An 18794-nucleotide genomic window follows, 5' to 3' on the forward strand; every position below is an offset into this window, starting at 1 on the left:
GCCACCATCGAAGACATCAACAAGGCATTGCAAGTAAAACCTCGTGTTACCCTACAAGAGATCGACAAACGACTGCCTAGCGAACTCAAACACTTGGCAGAAGTGTTTTTAGACGACGAAAAGGACGACCAACCCCCGAACCGCCCCGGAATAGACCACGCTATCAACCTGACGAAAGACAAACAAGGGCGAGAGAACGAAGTCCCGTGGGGTCCCTTGTACAGCATGTCCCGCGACGAGCTGTTAAGGTGTGATTACGCTAAGCTGGATCTTCACAGAAAGGGACACAGAGGGACAAAGATCTCGAATTGAAGAATCAAAACTAAACTCTCTAAATGGTGTAGAAACAATGCGACTATTTATCCTGTTGGAAAGGGAGGCAACCGACGATCGGCGGCGACGACAACTAGTTCCTCTAGGAAGTGCCGTTAGTCTTGGTTCTGGTCTGGCATTAGTTTTGCCGTACCAGCGCCGGACTAGTCCTTCGAGGATACGCCGTTAGTGTTGGTGTCGGGCTTCCGTCGGTCCTTAAGGGTGCAACCCCAACATCAGCCTCTCTTCCTCCTTTTGCGCGTCGTTTTGGTTCCTTTTTGGCTGAGCCATAGTTTGTAGGCGTCGGTATCGACCAGAAGGTCGACTGGTTCCCAGCCAGGTCTGACGTAGCCTTTCCATTTGACTTTGACTTGCTTGACACCGTTAGAAGTGCGTTCGCCTAGGATCTTTTCGACCTCCCAGTATTCTTCACCATTGATGACTTCCATAGGTGCTGGTCGATCGTCGTGAGTCTTTTGGGAAGGGAAAGCGTCGTTGGCAGCTGAGCGAAGGCGATCGGCATGGTAGACGTCGTGAGCAGTTGTACCCGGTACTTCAAGACGATAAGTGTGAGGGGTAACTTGTTCCAACACTTTGCAGTATTGGTATTTTGCTCTAAGTTTCCTGCCGAGGCCTGAGCCTTGTTGTTCAGGGCGTAGGGTGAGCCAAACGTATGAGCCTGTAGGAAAATCTGGTGCAGGACGTCGGTGTTCATTCTCGCGTTGCTCCATCTCCGCTCGTGACAGAGAAAGGTTGGCGTGGGCCCATTTCTGGGCGTCTCTCAGGCGTTGGATGACCCTCTCAGCCTGTCCGAGTGGACCGTTATTGTCGGGTTCGACAGGCAATGGTGGTGCGGCGAAGACTCGTGGGTGGTAGCCGTGAGACAAGAAGAAAGGTGAAACATTAGTGGCAGAAGATGGGGTGGCATTGATGCTGAACTCGACCATGGGCAGTAGATTGAGCCAGGCGGGGCCTTCAGCGCTGAGTTTGGCAAGTTTGACTTTGATCTCAGCGTTCATCCTCTCTGCAGCTCCATTGGTAGCCGGATGGTAAGCTGTTGTGGTTAGCCTTTCGATCTCTAGGCGTTTGCAGAGGTGTCGCCAAGCTGCGTTGACAAATTCGCGGTCAGACAAAATAGATTTTGGCATGCCGTGGTGTCGGTAAAAGTGGTGGAAGAACATATCTGCAACAGATTCCATGTCGAGGGCGTCGGCGGGAATAAGGATGACGCCCTTGGATAGACGGTCTATAACAGTTAGGACGTGGGTGTAGGTGATGCCGCCTTTCTGTGCTGGTTCCAAAGGTCCGATAAAGTCGATGGCAATCTCGGCCCAAGGCTGGTCGGGAATTGGCAAGGCTTTGAGGGTGGTGTCCTTGTTGTCGCGACGAATGTTAGAACTACCACAAATTTGACAGTTGCGGCAGAAACGGCGGATATCTTCGACGTAGCGGGGCCAGAAAAACTCTCTAGACAGCTCGACTTGCATGACGTTCTTTCCGGGGTGCAGCATCATGGGCGAGTCATGAATGTTCTGTAGGATGGCGGTTCTCAATGGCTCGTTAGTAGGTACCCATAGTTTATTCCGAAATCGAATAGCGGATTTGGCGTCCAAAGAGCAGTCGGAAATGTTGACTCTCAACTTGTGTCTGATTGTTTCGGGCCACTGTGACAGTCCATCTGTCAACGCTTTATGGATAATGGCGTATTCATCATCGGCAGCACAGGCATCAGACCAGAGTTCCCGTAAGGCAGGCGGAAGTTCGGGGGTAGAAGGGGCTTCTGGCGTGTTGGTGGTTTGTGTCGAGAAAACTTTCAGGCCGTTACCGTCGTGGTGCAAGATAGTGGCTAGTCGGTCGTTGTAGCGCGCGTCATTCGTGTTGTCTGGGGTGTCGCGGCGAGAGAGAGCATCTGGGAGAGGGGAGAGTTTACCAGGACGGTGGACGATGGTGCAGTTGTATTCGCTCAAGGTCAGGTACCATCTAGCTTGGCGTTCGGACAAGTGCTGCAACTTGGTAAAATGCAGCAAGTTTTTATGATCTGAGACGATGGTAAACGTCTCCTTCAGGCCCTTGAGTTCGCCACGCCATTCCTTCAGGGCACAGACAACAGCCAACAGCTCTTTGTCGTGGATCGGGTAGTTGCATTCGGCGGCAGTCATTTTGCGGCTGAAATAAGCACAAGGCCTAGTTGATCTATCGGGCTGCGTCTGTAGAAGCGCTGCACCGAGACAGTAGCCAGACGCGTCTGTCTCAACAACAGTTGGCAGATCTGGATTGTGCGTGCAGAGGACAGGGGTCGAGGTGAATGCTTCTTTTAGAGCCTGGAAGGACTCTTCTTCCTTTTCGCCCCACTGGAAGGCCTGGTCTTTCTTTGTCAACTGTAGCAAGGGAGTCGCTAGAGTAGTGAAATTTCTGACAAAGGTGCGGTAGAAATTGCATAGACCGAGGAAGGCTCGAACGTCCCTGACCTTCTTGGGCGTTGGCCAGTCCGACACTGCAGAGACTTTGGTTGGGTCGGTTGAAATCTTGCCGGGCTCAAGGATGTATCCCAGGTACTTCACTTTCGATACCGCGAACTCACATTTATCAATGTCGATTGTCAGTTGGCCCTCCAGAACCTTTGCTAAAGCCAAGTTGACCTTCTCGTAGTGGTCCTCTAACGTGCCGTCGGTATAAATCAAGATGTCATCGACGTAGGCAGAGCACCACACATCCAAGTATGGGCGTAGCAGACTGTTCACAAAACTTTGGAACTCTGCAGGCGCGTTGGCCAGACCAAAAGGCATGACGTTCCACTCAAAAAGGCCTTGTCGCGTTCGAAAAGCGGTCTTCCACTCATCTCCCTCGGCGATTCTGATGTTATGAAACGCGGAAACAACGTCGAGTTTCGTAAACCACTTAGCTTTGGAAGCATTAGCTAGGGTCTCGCTGATGTTTGGGAGTGGGTACCGATTCTTTTTCATAGTCGCGTTTAGTGCACGATAATCTACACAGAAGCGGAGGCCGCCACCAGGCTTTTTCACGAATAGGATGGGAGCAGCAGCAGTGGACTGGCTGTGGCGAATGTAGCCTTTTTCCAGCAATGAAAGAAGCGTCTGGCGAAGAACCACGAGTTCTTCTCTGGTCATGCTATAAAGGGGGCCCCATGGAGCTTCTTCGTCGGGCACGGTCAACTCGATCCTATGATCCTGGCCAGGCCGGCGGGGAGGCATCTTTTTAGCAAATTGTGCGTCTGGATCAAACACCTTGACCTTGTCGTGCTCGATCCAAGCTGGGATCTTCTTTTTCCACTCTCTGGGGTTGGCTGGTACTCTATCTTTCTCCAAACGGGCCAAGGCTTTATTGATATCTTCGATTGAAGCTGCAAAAACCCGCAGCTTATCTCTCTTGGCGGCGCGGAAGAAGGTGCTCGCTCTGTTTATTCGTACCATGGTAGAGCGGAAGGTATGGTTTGTCGTCGCCTTTCCTCGAGCGACAATGCCGGATTTAAATCTAACTGTGTCGGCTTCACAGTCTATCCTTGCCCCTTGTTTCTTGAGCCATGGGTATCCGATCAGGATGTCTTCGGCTAATTTTGGTACTACCCACGCCACATGTTTTTCTATGTGGCCCGATATGTCAATTTTAAACACGGCTAGTCGGTCAACCGTGACGGTACTCTTTGAATTAAATGGTACCAGCGTTCTGGGACGCGAACTGAAAAGCGTATCAAGTTTCCATTTCTTTACAAGGTCACTGCTGATCATAGAGGGGGAAGCGCTACCGGTGTCAATCAATGCAATCACGGGACAAGTGTTGTTGATCACTGCATCTAATTGAATTGATGTGTTGGTAATAGATCTATTCAACTCTTCCCATTCCTTCACAGCAGCCTTGTCGTCTTTGAAAACCTGCTTGGGCCTCTGACCACGACTTGGGGCAGAGGCGATCAGTTTCCCGAGTCCTCCTCGGCGGTCTCGTAATATTCTTCGCCCTCTTCTTCGAGTACAGGAGGAGGGAGGTTCGTGGCTGCGCGAACACTCTGTTGTACCGGGGGGCGGGCACGCTCGAATGGGCAGTTAGGGGACATGTGGCCACCAGCGCCACAACGGAGGCACAGTCCTCTGGCTCTTCGTGACTGGAGTTCTTCCTTGGAGACCCACTTGGCACGACGGGGGGCACTGTTATGGGTGGGCGCCCAGTCCATGGCATCAGGGGAGTGTTGTGCCGGGACATTGCGGAACTGGGACGTCCGGGCAGGGTTCCTCGGAGGGTGGGCATGCCGACACTCGTCGAGTTTTTGCCAGGCATTAAGCACCTGTTGTGCGTATTGTTCGTAGGTTGGGGGGTCTGGGAAACCAGCCAGGGCAGACATCACTTGCCCGGGGAGGGTGCGCCTCAGATTCATTATGCGCTCTTCGTGGCTCAGTCTATAGCAGCCAGCGATCTGCATCAACCGACTGACCCGAGCCAAATGTTCCGGAGCAGAGGCACCTCGGCATTTGAGGGTGTGCAGCTCCAAGAGTGCACGACGGGAAGCTGAGGTGTCCTCGAAGCAGCTGTCCAAGAATTCCAGGAACTTATCCACGTTCTCCAACGATGGATCGCGGCTCATGCGGGCAATGTAGGTCTGTGCCTGGAGCAAGGCATTGTCGGCTAACAGACCGTAACAGTGCAGAATGAACCCTCCTGCGCCGTTGAAGTGACTGTGGTCGTAGCGGTACTTCATCTCCACGTATGACCGGTACGTTGGGTAGAGATCAGGCCGCGTATGGTCATAACGGACCGGGCGGAGGTCGGAGGAGGTGTTTCGCACAACCACTGGGGTCGCGGGGGCGGAGTTGGGGAGTCCCTGCATTTCGTTATTGTGAGCCATTGTTGCTTCGTGGAAAACCTCTGGCTCACCGGGGACTTCTGGTAGTATGCTGTCTTCTCGGAAGCTGTGGTGGAAGGAAGAATCGTCGTCAGAGGGTGTTAGGGTCTGGGAGACCCGGGTCAAGGCTTTGCCTGATTGCCCGAGTTGAAGCCGGTGTGGCTTGAGCAACGGTGGTTCGAGTGTCGGTGGTCCGAGTCCGCAAAGGCCCGACTACTGACGGTCCGAATACAAGTGGCCCAACCGGCCTTGATCCGAACGCCCGATGACTCACCACGTTTGGGTCAATCAGGTAGGCCTCAGTTGTTCTACCCAGGCAGTATAAAGAGCTGCTGCTCTCTCCTAGTTTTAGTTAGTTCTTTCTTCTTCTCTCCATCGCAATATATCTGTTTCTGCCCTTCTACGTCCTTTTACGACTTGGCCCCTTACATCATATTGCGATCTTCTTTTTCGCTACAGCCCTACAGTTCTACAGTTCTACAGTTCTTTACAGCCACAGGTACAGATACAGCTTTTACAGATTGCATTGCCCCTACAGTTCTCAACAGTCTTATCGTTTATTTTCCCCAAACCCGTTATCAATCTTCATCACACATTATTTTTTACTGTTACACAAACTCTCAACATGAGTGGCCGCACCACCGACGACATGCGGGCCGCTTACGCAAGCTCCCCTGTCCCCAGTGTCGACAGCACTGAGGACAAATATGCTCAACGGTTCGCCAAGCTGGAGAGCAAGTTTGCCAAGATGCTGGCTATGCTGGAGAACCAGAGCGAAGCCGCCCAGCAGGCAGCCGCCCAAACCCAAGCCTCCCAAGCAGCGCTTGCTACCGCCACCGCTGCTGCTGCCGCCGCCGCCTCAGCGGCTGGTAACGAGAATGGTCGCGCAAAACTGCGCTACAAGATTCCCTCGCTGAGTTCCACCGAGCCCGAGGAATTTGACGCCTGGTTCGACCAGGTCCTGGAAATATGGCACTGCGAGCGTGGCCATGTGGCCGACCGAGACTTCATCGTCTCGATCTATGCCCAGGCCGAGGGTTTGGCCCGCAGCCGCATGCGGTCAATCAAGACCCGACTAACAGACGACGGCCCCGTTTCCTGCGACCGGTTCCTTCAAGAGCTGCAGGGAGCGTTTGAGGACAAAGTTGCCGTAGATAAGGCACAAGACCAGCTCTCGCGGTTAAAGCAGAGAGGCAGAAGGATCGAGGTCCATCTGCAGGAGTTTGAGGACCTGCTGACCCGCGCCAAAGCTCTGGACGCGGCGGACTCACAGAAGATTAGGTGGCTGAAGGACAGCCTCGACACGCCCATTCGGGAATACGTGGCGAACTCGTTCCCTCCCCGGGTCTTCTCGGAGTACTTAGACCGGGTCGTGTTAGCTGCCGAGGAACTGCGGCAGCGTAAGCTCGATGCCGAGTCGACTTCTGGCCGCCGCTCCGGTTATTACCCGTCCGCCCCCGCTGCCCACCGCCATCCCGACGCCATGGACTGGGAACGAACCCGTCGCGTTGCCCCCCAGCCTACTCGTGCGCCTGCTGCCCGCCGCACTGCCCGCTGGGCGAGTGAAGAGGAACGAGAGAGACGTCGTCGCGCTGGCCTCTGCATCCGCTGTGGCGCCTCAGGTCACTTTGTACGGGAATGCCCCTACGATGTGCCTCCCAACCGGAACGCGCCTCCTGCCCGTGTCCGCGGTGTACACGTGCCCACGCCGCCGCAGCTAGACGATGACCTGGATGCCGATTTCGGTGTCGTACAGTTGCCCACTGCTCAGTCGGAAAACTGAGACCCTCCGGTGACAGTCGCCCCCGGAGGGGTAAGAACAAGAAGGGAACGTCCCCTTTGCTTGTGAGAGGCTCCTTATCTGTTGACGTTGTAATCAACGGCTCTCACAACTCAGTAGCTTTAGTCGATACCGGAAATACAGTCTCCTTGATCATATCCCAGGCCCTCGTGAAACGATTGAAACTACCTTGTTCTGCGCTGCAAACTTCCCTTTCCCTAAAACCTTTTAATGACCAACCTTCTTCTGTGGCCACTCAGGCTGCCCGCTTCGAGCTGGATCTCGGCGGCCTCCGGGAAGAAGTCCTTGCCCTTGTCGTACCCGACATTTATGATGACGAACTTCTTATTGGATACCCGTGGCTGAGCCACCACAACGCCCTAATAGACTGCAACCGGCACCGTTTGGTGCTCCCCCACTTCTCCGTCCCTCGCTCTGTTTCGACCATTCGGAACTTGGACACCCCTACGGAATTGAAAGCTGCACGTGTCAGCAAGATCTTGCACCAGGACTTGAAGGTCTTTGCTGCGAGCATACAGGATATCAACAAAGCATTGGAAAAGTTGGCCCGAGAGAACGAGCCTGTTACAGATGACTGGAAGGAAAAGGTTCCCAGTTGGATAGACCCACAGAATGTTGTTGCTTTTGACCCAGAAGCACTCTACACGCGCCGCCTCCCGCCGCTGCGTCCCGGGATGAACCACGAGATTCATCTAACTGTCCCTGACTCGGAAGCTCCCTGGGGACCACTGTACAGCCTTTCCCACGATGAGTTGATAGTACTGCGCCAAACGTTACTGAACCTACTGAACAAGAAGTTCATTCGAATGAGTAGTTCCACTGCTGCTGCCCCCATCCTGTTCGTCAAGAAACCTGGCGGTGGACTTAGATTCTGCGTGGACTACCGTCTGTTGAACAAGCTGATGAAGAAGGATAGATACCCGTTACCCAACTTCAAGGAAACACTACGCCAAATCAGCCGTTCAAAGTGGTTCACTAAGCTTGACGTCGTTGCAGCGTTCCATAATATCCGTATCGAGCCAGGCCACGAATGGAAGACCGCTTTCCGTACGCGCCTGGGCTCCTTTGAATGGAACGTGATGCCGTTTGGTTTGTCCAATGCTCCTGCCCAATTCCAACGCTTCCTGAATTCCGTATTGCAAGAGTACCTCGACCTGTTTTGTTCTGCTTACGTTGATGACATCCTAGTGTACACCGATGGCTCCCTCGACGAGCACAAGGAACAAGTTAACCACGTCCTAGCCAAGCTCGTGAAGGCCGGACTGACGGTTGACATCGACAAGTGCGAGTTCGGTGTACAAGAAGTCAAGTACCTGGGCTACATCATCAAGCCTGGAAAAGCAACAATGGATCCTGCCAAGGTGCAAGCAGTGAAAGACTGGCCCGTACCCAGTTCCAAGAAAGAGCTCCGTGGCTTCCTAGGATTTGCCAATTTTTACCGCCCGTTCATCAAGAACTTTGCCGAAGTAGCCGTCCCTCTCACTTCACTGACTGGTCACCTAGTTCCCTTCGTCTGGTCTCCAGAATGCCAAGCTGCCTTCTCGTCACTCAAAGATCTCTTCTGTGCTTCGCCCGTCTTGCGCCTCTTCGACCACTCTCTGCCAACAACTGTCGAAGCTGACTCTTCAGGCTACAGCACTGGAGCTGTCCTATTGCAGCAGCATCCAGATGGCCTGTTTCCATGTGCCTACATCAGCCAGAAGCTGTCTCCTGCCGAGTCCAACTATGAGATCCATGACAAAGAAATGTTGGCAATTGTCCGAGCCCTGAAAGAGTGGAGAGGAGAGTTACGTGGCGCCCAGGGACCCATCCGAGTGTTAACAGACCACAAGAACTTGTTGCATTTTACCTCTGCGCAACAGTTAACAGAGAGGCAAGCTCGTTGGGCTAACCTGCTAAGCGAGTTTGACCTAACACTGGAACACCGTCCCGGGAAACTGTCCCCACTGCCCGATGCTCTCTCCCGTCTTCACATGCCTTCAGGTCCCGATGATCCCCGCCTACAAGCTCGCAACCAACAGCTCCTCCAGTGTTTGCCCGACGGTGCCCTGAAAGTCAGATCTGCTCGCGTTACACTGCCATCCCCGTTCCGTAAGGAAGCCCTCAGTACACTGTGGGAACAAGCATTGTCAGCCGACTCTGACTATGCGGCAGCATGCGCAGTGGTTGCCTCTCAGGCGCCCAAATGGCCAGACAGCTTGAAGACTAATTGGCGAGTGTCACTGTCCGAATGCTCATTGGACTCCGAAGGTCGACTGCGATACAGATCAAGATTGTGGGTACCCCAGTGGGAACCTCTGAGGACAGCCTTGCTACAAGAGATTCACGATTCCGTGACACTAGTCCACCCCGGCCAAAGAATCATGTGTCAGGAAGTTTCCAAGACTTACTTCTGGCCGCACTACACAGCGGATGTCAAACGGTTCTGCCGCAACTGCGAAATCTGCGGTAGCACGAACGTCATGCGCCAGCTCAAGCAAGGTCTCCTGAAGCCCCTTCCGGTACCTGACCGCATCTGGCGTGACATTGGCATAGATCTGATTGGCCCTCTCCCGCCGTGCAAGAAGGAAGGAAAAGTCTACAAGCACGTCATGACGGTGGTGGACCATCTGTCCAAGGGTGTCATCCTTATAGCCTGCCGCAGCCTGGATATCGAGTATCTTGCCAGCCGTTTCTTGGAAGTCTACTACCCTCGCCATGGTCTTCCTAACAGCATTGCTTCTGACCGCCAATTTGCCAACATGTTCTGGAAACGACTCTGTACCACCCTGAAGATCGATCGTCGTCTGTCCACCGCTTACCACCCACAGACCAACGGGGCCACTGAGAGGACAAATGCTGAGGTGAAGACAAAGATGGCCAAACTCCTACACGACCGCTCAGACTGGCTAGACTGCCTGCCAATTGTGGAGTTTGCCCTGAACGCAGCCCCAGCGGCTTCAACAGAGACGTCCCCGTTCACGTTGTCCCACGGCTATAGTCCTGACTTGGTTGAGCTGCAGCCCGACGCCATTGCCCCCCTAGCAGCCCCCGTTGCAGCCAACACGAGTCCCATAGCTCAAGCAACAAGAATCCTGAAGAGCTTGGCAGACCACACGGATTGGGCCAAAGCCTCTCTCAGCGCCGCCAAGTCTGCTATGGAGGAACAGTCGAACAGACACAGACAACCACATCGACGTTTCCAGCCCGGCGACTGGGTTTGGTTGGCAAAAAGCTCCCATACTGTGCAGCAAGAAGGCCCAGGCAAGCGACTCCGGCCAAGATACCAGAAGCTCCAGGTCTTAGAGGCTGTAGGCTCCCACAGCTACCGTCTTGACCTGAAGGGTGCCAGAGGACACGACGTGTTTCATGCCGACAGATTGAAATACCACCCGAACGACCCTTGGCCCTCACAAGACCCGCACGTATCGAGCCCCGGACCAGTCGAGATCGATGGCTTTGAGGAATACGAAGTCGAGAAGATCCTGGAACACCGGCCAGCCACGAGAGACGAACCAGCCCAGTACTTGGTGAAATGGGTTGGTTGGCGAGATCCCACTTGGGAACCTACAGAGGCGCTGGAAGAAACGGCTGCTTTAGAAGAATTCTTGCGAGCGCAGGAGACTGCCGACGTTGAGGTGTGAGTGCCGTGGCGAGAGGACTGCTTGAGTCCGAAGTTTGATTGAAGGAGCTGCGAGTTCCACGGTTGTTGCACAGGGTCTATTTCCCTTTCCTTTGACATTTTTTTTGTTTCTCCACTGTCTGTTCCACTCCTTGTTCGTTCTGTTGTCGTTTACCGATGATTAGTTGCTTGTTGTTTGCTATTCCCTTTGTTGTTTTCAGTTGGTGTCCACCTTCCTGTTGTTTTCTTTTTTTGTGTTACACGGCCATGGGAGGATGGGAAGAAAGAGAAGGAGGCTGATGTTAGGGTCTGGGAGACCCGGGTCAAGGCTTTGCCTGATTGCCCGAGTTGAAGCCGGTGTGGCTTGAGCAACGGTGGTTCGAGTGTCGGTGGTCCGAGTCCGCAAAGGCCCGACTACTGACGGTCCGAATACAAGTGGCCCAACCGGCCTTGATCCGAACGCCCGATGACTCACCACGTTTGGGTCAATCAGGTAGGCCTCAGTTGTTCTACCCAGGCAGTATAAAGAGCTGCTGCTCTCTCCTAGTTTTAGTTAGTTCTTTCTTCTTCTCTCCATCGCAATATATCTGTTTCTGCCCTTCTACGTCCTTTTACGACTTGGCCCCTTACATAGGGTCTGGGAGACCCGGGTCAAGGCTTTGCCTGATTGCCCGAGTTGAAGCCGATGTGGCTTGAGCAACGGTGGTTCGAGTGTCGGTGGTCCGAGTCCGCAAAGGCCCGACTACTGACGGTCCGAATACAAGTGGCCCAACCGGCCTTGATCCGAACGCCCGATGACTCACCACGTTTGGGTCAATCAGGTAGGCCTCAGTTGTTCTACCCAGGCAGTATAAAGAGCTGCTGCTCTCTCCTAGTTTTAGTTAGTTCTTTCTTCTTCTCTCCATCGCAATATATCTGTTTCTGCCCTTCTACGTCCTTTTACGACTTGGCCCCTTACATAGGGTCTGGGAGACCCGGGTCAAGGCTTTGCCTGATTGCCCGAGTTGAAGCCGATGTGGCTTGAGCAACGGTGGTTCGAGTGTCGGTGGTCCGAGTCCGCAAAGGCCCGACTACTGACGGTCCGAATACAAGTGGCCCAACCGGCCTTGATCCGAACGCCCGATGACTCACCACGTTTGGGTCAATCAGGTAGGCCTCAGTTGTTCTACCCAGGCAGTATAAAGAGCTGCTGCTCTCTCCTAGTTTTAGTTAGTTCTTTCTTCTTCTCTCCATCGCAATATATCTGTTTCTGCCCTTCTACGTCCTTTTACGACTTGGCCCCTTACATCATATTGCGATCTTCTTTTTCGCTACAGCCCTACAGTTCTACAGTTCTACAGTTCTTTTTTTTTTTTTTTATTCATTACTCGCATGGAACCTGACAGGGTTATGGCGAGGTGTATATTAATACTATACACGAATCAAGGTTTAACGGAATCTCAAACAAGCTAGCTACTACACATAATATACTCCAATCCCCTGGCAGGGAGGCAGTTACATCTAAGATCCCACAAATATAATCCCCAAGTTATGACAGAAAGGAAATACATGAATAGCTTTTGGTATGAATTTCCAACGAGCAGCACTAACCCCAAGTGCCCCAGTTAAGGTTGACTGCTCGTAGAAAATTGGCGTCACTGGTAGGAATCGAACCTACGACTTCTCGGTAGCCAACCGAAAAGCCTTGCCAGGTGCTATACCACTGCACCACAGCGACTTTCTACAGTTCTTTACAGCCACAGGTACAGATACAGCTTTTACAGATTGCATTGCCCCTACAGTTCTCAACAGTCTTATCGTTTATTTTCCCCAAACCCGTTATCAATCTTCATCACACATTATTTTTTACTGTTACACAAACTCTCAACATGAGTGGCCGCACCACCGACGACATGCGGGCCGCTTACGCAAGCTCCCCTGTCCCCAGTGTCGACAGCACTGAGGACAAATATGCTCAACGGTTCGCCAAGCTGGAGAGCAAGTTTGCCAAGATGCTGGCTATGCTGGAGAACCAGAGCGAAGCCGCCCAGCAGGCAGCCGCCCAAACCCAAGCCTCCCAAGCAGCGCTTGCTACCGCCACCGCTGCTGCTGCCGCCGCCGCCTCAGCGGCTGGTAACGAGAATGGTCGCGCAAAACTGCGCTACAAGATTCCCTCGCTGAGTTCCACCGAGCCCGAGGAATTTGACGCCTGGTTCGACCAGGTCCTGGAAATATGGCACTGCGAGCGTGGCCATGTGGCCGACCGAGACTTCATCGTCTCGATCTATGCCCAGGCCGAGGGTTTGGCCCGCAGCCGCATGCGGTCAATCAAGACCCGACTAACAGACGACGGCCCCGTTTCCTGCGACCGGTTCCTTCAAGAGCTGCAGGGAGCGTTTGAGGACAAAGTTGCCGTAGATAAGGCACAAGACCAGCTCTCGCGGTTAAAGCAGAGAGGCAGAAGGATCGAGGTCCATCTGCAGGAGTTTGAGGACCTGCTGACCCGCGCCAAAGCTCTGGACGCGGCGGACTCACAGAAGATTAGGTGGCTGAAGGACAGCCTCGACACGCCCATTCGGGAATACGTGGCGAACTCGTTCCCTCCCCGGGTCTTCTCGGAGTACTTAGACCGGGTCGTGTTAGCTGCCGAGGAACTGCGGCAGCGTAAGCTCGATGCCGAGTCGACTTCTGGCCGCCGCTCCGGTTATTACCCGTCCGCCCCCGCTGCCCACCGCCATCCCGACGCCATGGACTGGGAACGAACCCGTCGCGTTGCCCCCCAGCCTACTCGTGCGCCTGCTGCCCGCCGCACTGCCCGCTGGGCGAGTGAAGAGGAACGAGAGAGACGTCGTCGCGCTGGCCTCTGCATCCGCTGTGGCGCCTCAGGTCACTTTGTACGGGAATGCCCCTACGATGTGCCTCCCAACCGGAACGCGCCTCCTGCCCGTGTCCGCGGTGTACACGTGCCCACGCCGCCGCAGCTAGACGATGACCTGGATGCCGATTTCGGTGTCGTTCAGTTGCCCACTGCTCAGTCGGAAAACTGAGACCCTCCGGTGACAGTCGCCCCCGGAGGGGTAAGAACAAGAAGGGAACGTCCCCTTTGCTTGTGAGAGGCTCCTTATCTGTTGACGTTGTAATCAACGGCTCTCACAACTCAGTAGCTTTAGTCGACACCGGAAATACAGTCTCCTTGATCATATCCCAGGCCCTCGTGAAACGATTGAAACTACCTTGTTCTGCGCTGCAAACTTCCCTTTCCCTAAAACCTTGTGACGGGTTGTCTAAGTACGGAGAAAACTCATAGTTAGGTCCAATGCTGTTTATTATCTTTAACATAGGGAAGAAAAGAAAGAAAAGGAAGAAGAAAATCCAAACTAAAGATGGGGGAACTGTATTACGGATAGGGCCCGAAGAAAGGATTAGGGTTCCGGGTACAGCCAACGACTCGGGACAATGATAGGTTCCTGAGGTGGACAGTCGGGCCTGTGGAGGAAGACGTCAGTTAGACAGAGTGCTAAGACGTATGGTCGGTTGAGATGAAGAGGCAACACACAACTTAGATGGCTATTCTGAGAATAGAGCGGCACAAAGAGGAAGGAGGAGGAACAATCACACACTTCAAAGAAGAAGAAAGGTTGAACTGCAAAGAAAGCAAGAACAGAATGGTATAAAGAAGAAGAAGAAGGTAAGCAAGTGCATGTGATTGTTAAGCTTGGAGAACAAGAGTAAACCTGATCAACTCAGGGCAGGAGACGACGATATTTATGTTGTCGGCGCTCCTGACAAAACTCTGTCTTCCCAAGCTAGAAACAATCAACATCTAACTACGAACAAAAGATAAGTCTCGTGTAAACAAGACGTAACAGGTTCGTAACAATCGAACCAGATAACAACCCCCACCTAAGCACGCAATGGCAATTGCAACAAGAAAACTCCCGGTCGCTGTGGTGCAGTGGTATAGCACCTGGCAAGGCTTTTCGGTTGGCTACCGAGAAGTCGTAGGTTCGATTCCTACCAGTGACGCCAATTTTCTACGAGCAGTCAACCTTAACTGGGGCACTTGGGGTTAGTGCTGCTCGTTGGAAATTCATACCAAAAGCTATTCATGTATTTCCTTTCTGTCATAACTTGGGGATTATATTTGTGGGATCTTAGATGTAACTGCCTCCCTGCCAGGGGATTGGAGTATATTATGTGTAGTAGCTAGCTTGTTTGAGATTCCGTTAAACCTTGATTCGTGTATAGTATTAATATACACCTCGCCATAACCCTGTCAGGTTCCATGCGAGTAATGAATAAAAAAAAAAAAAAAAAAGAAAACTCCGCAGCAGCAGAACAACGTCTATCAGAGCACCCGTGCTCAGCACATCCCACGACAACCTCATATCCGTTGATCAACTCACGATCTACACAGACCAACCTGTGCCATAAGCGCATCTTCATAGGTCGCCGACCTTCGGCGTTGTGGAAAAGAAGAGTGGGGTAGGTCTCATGCATAACCCTTAGCATGAGCAGTGTCAGGATAGCTATTCATGACAGTAGCCCCCCTTTTTATGACTGATTTCCACAGCAGTACTAAGATCGTCTGGCGTTAGGCATCCTCTTGTAGAATTCTGCAACCTTCTCAGGTGCATTGGCTAAATGGTCCAGAGGTTCCCAGGAGGGTCCATCATGTTCATAGTCCTCCCAAACTACTTGATATTGCAGAGGGCCACGCGAAGACACGCCTATAATTTCCTTGACCACAAATTCTTCCTCGCCATCTACTATGACGGGAGGAGGAGGAGGGTTTTTCTGGCCAGGAAGAGGATCCGACGCACATGGTTCCAGCAGACAAACGTGGAAGACGGGATGAACCTTCATAGTGGCAGGGAGTGCCAACTCGTAGGCATGCGAAGACACCTTCCGTAGAATCTTAAATGGGCCAAGCTTCTTGAAGTCCAACTTCTTTGAAGGACGAGTAGTTCGAATATTTCTACTCAAAAGCCACACTAAGTCCCCTTCTCGAAGGAGAGGGGCGGAAGATTTGTGTCGATTCGCGTACTCGGTCATCCGCTCACGGCTCCACGTAATTTCAGTTTTTAAAAACTGACAAATGTTGTCAAGCTCTTTAACAAAGTTCCGCAACGGGCCTTTTTCCACAGAGACTGGGAGCGACTCACGCCCACTTCTGGGGTGAAACCCGTGGTTCGCAAAGAAGGGCGTCAGCATAGTAGAACTGGACTCGGAGTCATTGTAAGAGAACTCCGCCAAGGGCAAAAGATCAGCCCAATTGTCCTGTCTATAGTTGGTGTAACCCCGCAGGTATTGCTCCAAAATAGAGTTCACACGCTCAGTCTGACCATCGGTCTGAGGGTGGAACGCAGTACTCAGATTTTGCTTTATGCCCAACAGTTTGGCTAAAGCCTTGGAAAAAGCCGACGTAAACAGACTACCCCTGTCGGACACAATGTCCAATGGCAGACCGTGGAGCCTATACACTGCTGACAAATAGAGCTTAGCAAAACCTGCAGCATCCAGCGAGGAATCGCAAGGTATAAAGTGAGCCATTTTGCTAAGCCTATCGACGACAACGAGAATCATGTCAAAAGAATTGGAGACCGGCAAGCCGGTGATAAAATCAAGGGACACAGATGTCCACCGAGCTTGCGGAATGGTCAGAGGTTTCAGTAGACCGTAGGGACTATGTCGCGCGGACTTGATCCGTTGGCAGACCTCACAATTTCGGATGTACCGGATGACATCACGACGCATCCCGGGCCACCAGTATTCCCGAACAAGAAGTTCAAAAGTGTTCTTTTGTCCAGGGTGTCCGCTAGGCATAATATCATGACAATTCTTCAATGCACGAACTCGTAGATCCTCGTTCGGCAAATATAGAAGGTCGTTGACAAACAAAAGACCGTCATTGTCAAGCCTGCAGACACTGAGGTCCACATCTGGAGGTTTGGTCGACTGGCCTCGAAGAGCAGAAATAACATCAAGAGCCCACTTGTCCGTGGATAGCGCGATTTTTACCTCGTCTACCAAAGACATGGTACCAATAAAATTTTCAGGGGGAATAATAGGAGCACACAGCTCTTTATCCTCCTCAGAAGAAGAAGAAACGAGGTCTTCGTAGCGTCTGGTCAGGGCATCAGCTCTAGAATTCAAGGAGCCAGGCCTATAAGTGATGACATAACGGTACTCGCTCAGTTCCATAGCCCACCTCGCTTGCCGTCTGTTCATGGCCGGAATTTGCTTAAGAACGGCTAAATTCCGATGGTCCGTCAATACCAGAACAGGTTTTTCCAGACTTTCAACCATGAATCGCCACGACTTTAGAGACTCCACAATGGCTAACAACTCCTTGTCACCTACGCCGTAGTTACACTGGGCAGGATTCATTTTTTGAGAGAAATAGGCCACGGGGTGTAGTAGAAGCCCCTTGTCAGTCGGGTGGTATTGAGACATGACGGCAGATATTACACGGTCAGACGCGTCTGTTTCAATAACAGTGTCCAACAGGTAATCAAAGTGCTTGAGGATAGGTTCAGAGCAGAAAAGGTCCTTCAGGGTGTGAAATGCTGCCTCACATTCAGAGGACCAGACAAAAGATTGCGTCTTTTTAGTCAACTCGAAGAGAGGTGTGCAGATTCTAGAGAAGTCACGGATGAACCTCCTATAGAAATTGGCAAAACCCAAAAAGGACTGGACTCCCTTAACAGTTCGGGGAGCCTCCCACTCACGGACAGCCGCAACTTTAGCGGGGTCCATCTTCAGAGCATCGGCTGAAATAACAAAGCCAACAAAGGTAGTTTCAGTCTTGTCGAATTCGCATTTTTCACCCTTGACAAACAGACTGGCCTGCGCTAATTTTAGCAGGACTTTGCGCACATGAACATCATGTTCCTCTTGGTTCAGAGAGAACACCAGGATATCATCCAAGTAACAGACACAGAATATGTCCAAATACTCCGACAAGACCTCGCTGACATATTTCTGACACGTGGCAGGAGCATTGGTGAGCCCAAACGGCATCACATTGTACTCAAAAATGCCATATCGAGTTCTGAAAGCTGTCTTGTATTCATCACCTTTCTTGATGCGAATCAAGTGGTACGCAGCTCTCAGATCCAGCTTTGTAAAAATGTTTCCCGTAGCCGCCGTGCGCAGTGATTCATTGATCCGAGGCAGAGGAGTTACGTCTTTGATGGTGATATCATTGACGGCTCGGAAATCAACACAGAATCGTAAACTGCCTGGCTTCCTAGCAAAAAGAATCGGGGAAGCCAGCGGCGAAGAGGAAGAGGAAATAAAGCCTTTAGCAAGCATGCCATCTAGATATTTTTTGACAGCCTGCAACTCGAGTGGAGTCATATCGTACAGCGGGGCCTTGGGGTATTTCGCATCGGGAACGAAGTTAATCGCATGATCAATGTCCCGGTGAGGTGGTAGTTGATCAGCACCTTCTCGAGAGAACAGAGGAAGTAGGTCATGGTATTTCTTCGGGATGCGTTCAAGGAGCCGTGCATGCTCTTGTTCCGGAGTTAGGTCCTCCTGATTGAGATAATCCAGGACTTCCTGAGCGGTGACACGATAAATCTGTAGTTTCTCAGCTTTGGCAAAGCGATGCAAAGCCTGAGACGACACCGTCACACAGGAACAAGACACAGCTGACGATTGTGCAATAAAAGAAGGAAGGGGTGAAGTGGCTGAAGCAGGAGCAGATCCCTCAATCTGACTGCCAGCGGTAGAAGCAATATTTTTGTCGTTTTTTGTATAAGAAAAATCAAACGAAGCGCCAGAATCAGTAGAAGCAGTCGAAACAGAAGAAGAAGAAGAAGAAGAATCAGAAGCTGCCACAGCATTGCCATCGGCGGTAGAAGTAACCGATATCTTGAGCGTATTGGAAGGCCAAGAAATTTCCGGGTTATGGGCGTCGAGCCAGCATTTCCCCAGGATGATGTGGTAGCCCCCAAGCTTCGTGATTTGAAAAACCAAAGTTTCTGAATAATTAGGAAAAGAGAGGGACAAAGGAACTTGGTGGGTCACTTTACCCGCAGCAGTTTCACTACCATCAACAACATGGAGCGACTCGGCTCTGGCCTTGAGAACAGTAGGAATCTGATGCCTTGCTATAAATTCAGAATCCACAAAACAAGTTGTTGATCCCGAATCCACCATAGCGTAGGCCTCAATGGAATTATTCACTGTCACAGGAATAACCAGAGGGGGAGAGTTACCATAATCGATAGCATTATCAA

General features: G+C 52.0%; 5 protein-coding genes across 5 annotated transcripts; 2 read left to right on the forward strand and 3 right to left on the reverse strand.

Moving 5' to 3' along the window:
- Window positions 1-548: 548 nt before the first annotated feature.
- BROUX77_006280 (uncharacterized protein) lies at window positions 549-3743 on the reverse strand (the record flags this gene model as incomplete). Its single annotated transcript, XM_073751247.1, has 1 exon — window positions 549-3743. The coding sequence occupies one exon, from the start codon at window positions 3741-3743 to the stop codon at window positions 549-551; it is 3195 nt and encodes a 1064-aa protein (XP_073603349.1).
- Window positions 3744-4240: 497 nt separating this feature from the next.
- On the reverse strand, window positions 4241-5167 carry BROUX77_006281 (uncharacterized protein; the record flags this gene model as incomplete). The annotated part of the gene is made up of 1 exon (XM_073751248.1): window positions 4241-5167. The coding sequence occupies one exon, from the start codon at window positions 5165-5167 to the stop codon at window positions 4241-4243; it is 927 nt and encodes a 308-aa protein (XP_073603350.1).
- A 622-nt stretch (window positions 5168-5789) lies between these two features.
- BROUX77_006282 (uncharacterized protein) lies at window positions 5790-10588 on the forward strand (the record flags this gene model as incomplete). Its single annotated transcript, XM_073751249.1, has 2 exons — window positions 5790-6911; window positions 7205-10588. 2 exons carry the CDS (start codon window positions 5790-5792, stop codon window positions 10586-10588), a joined length of 4506 nt encoding a protein of 1501 aa, XP_073603351.1.
- A 1846-nt stretch (window positions 10589-12434) lies between these two features.
- On the forward strand, window positions 12435-13592 carry BROUX77_006283 (uncharacterized protein; the record flags this gene model as incomplete). The annotated part of the gene is made up of 1 exon (XM_073751250.1): window positions 12435-13592. The coding sequence occupies one exon, from the start codon at window positions 12435-12437 to the stop codon at window positions 13590-13592; it is 1158 nt and encodes a 385-aa protein (XP_073603352.1).
- Window positions 13593-15123: 1531 nt separating this feature from the next.
- Window positions 15124-18714, reverse strand: BROUX77_006284 (uncharacterized protein; the record flags this gene model as incomplete). The annotated part of the gene is made up of 1 exon (XM_073751251.1): window positions 15124-18714. One exon carries the CDS (start codon window positions 18712-18714, stop codon window positions 15124-15126), a length of 3591 nt encoding a protein of 1196 aa, XP_073603353.1.
- Between the last annotated feature and the right edge of the window lie 80 nt (window positions 18715-18794).

The sequence above is a fragment of the Berkeleyomyces rouxiae genome (assembly GCF_048999995.1).
Source record: "Berkeleyomyces rouxiae strain 22BRR77 chromosome Unknown BrBRR77_ptg000008l, whole genome shotgun sequence".
NCBI lineage: Eukaryota > Fungi > Ascomycota > Sordariomycetes > Microascales > Ceratocystidaceae > Berkeleyomyces > Berkeleyomyces rouxiae.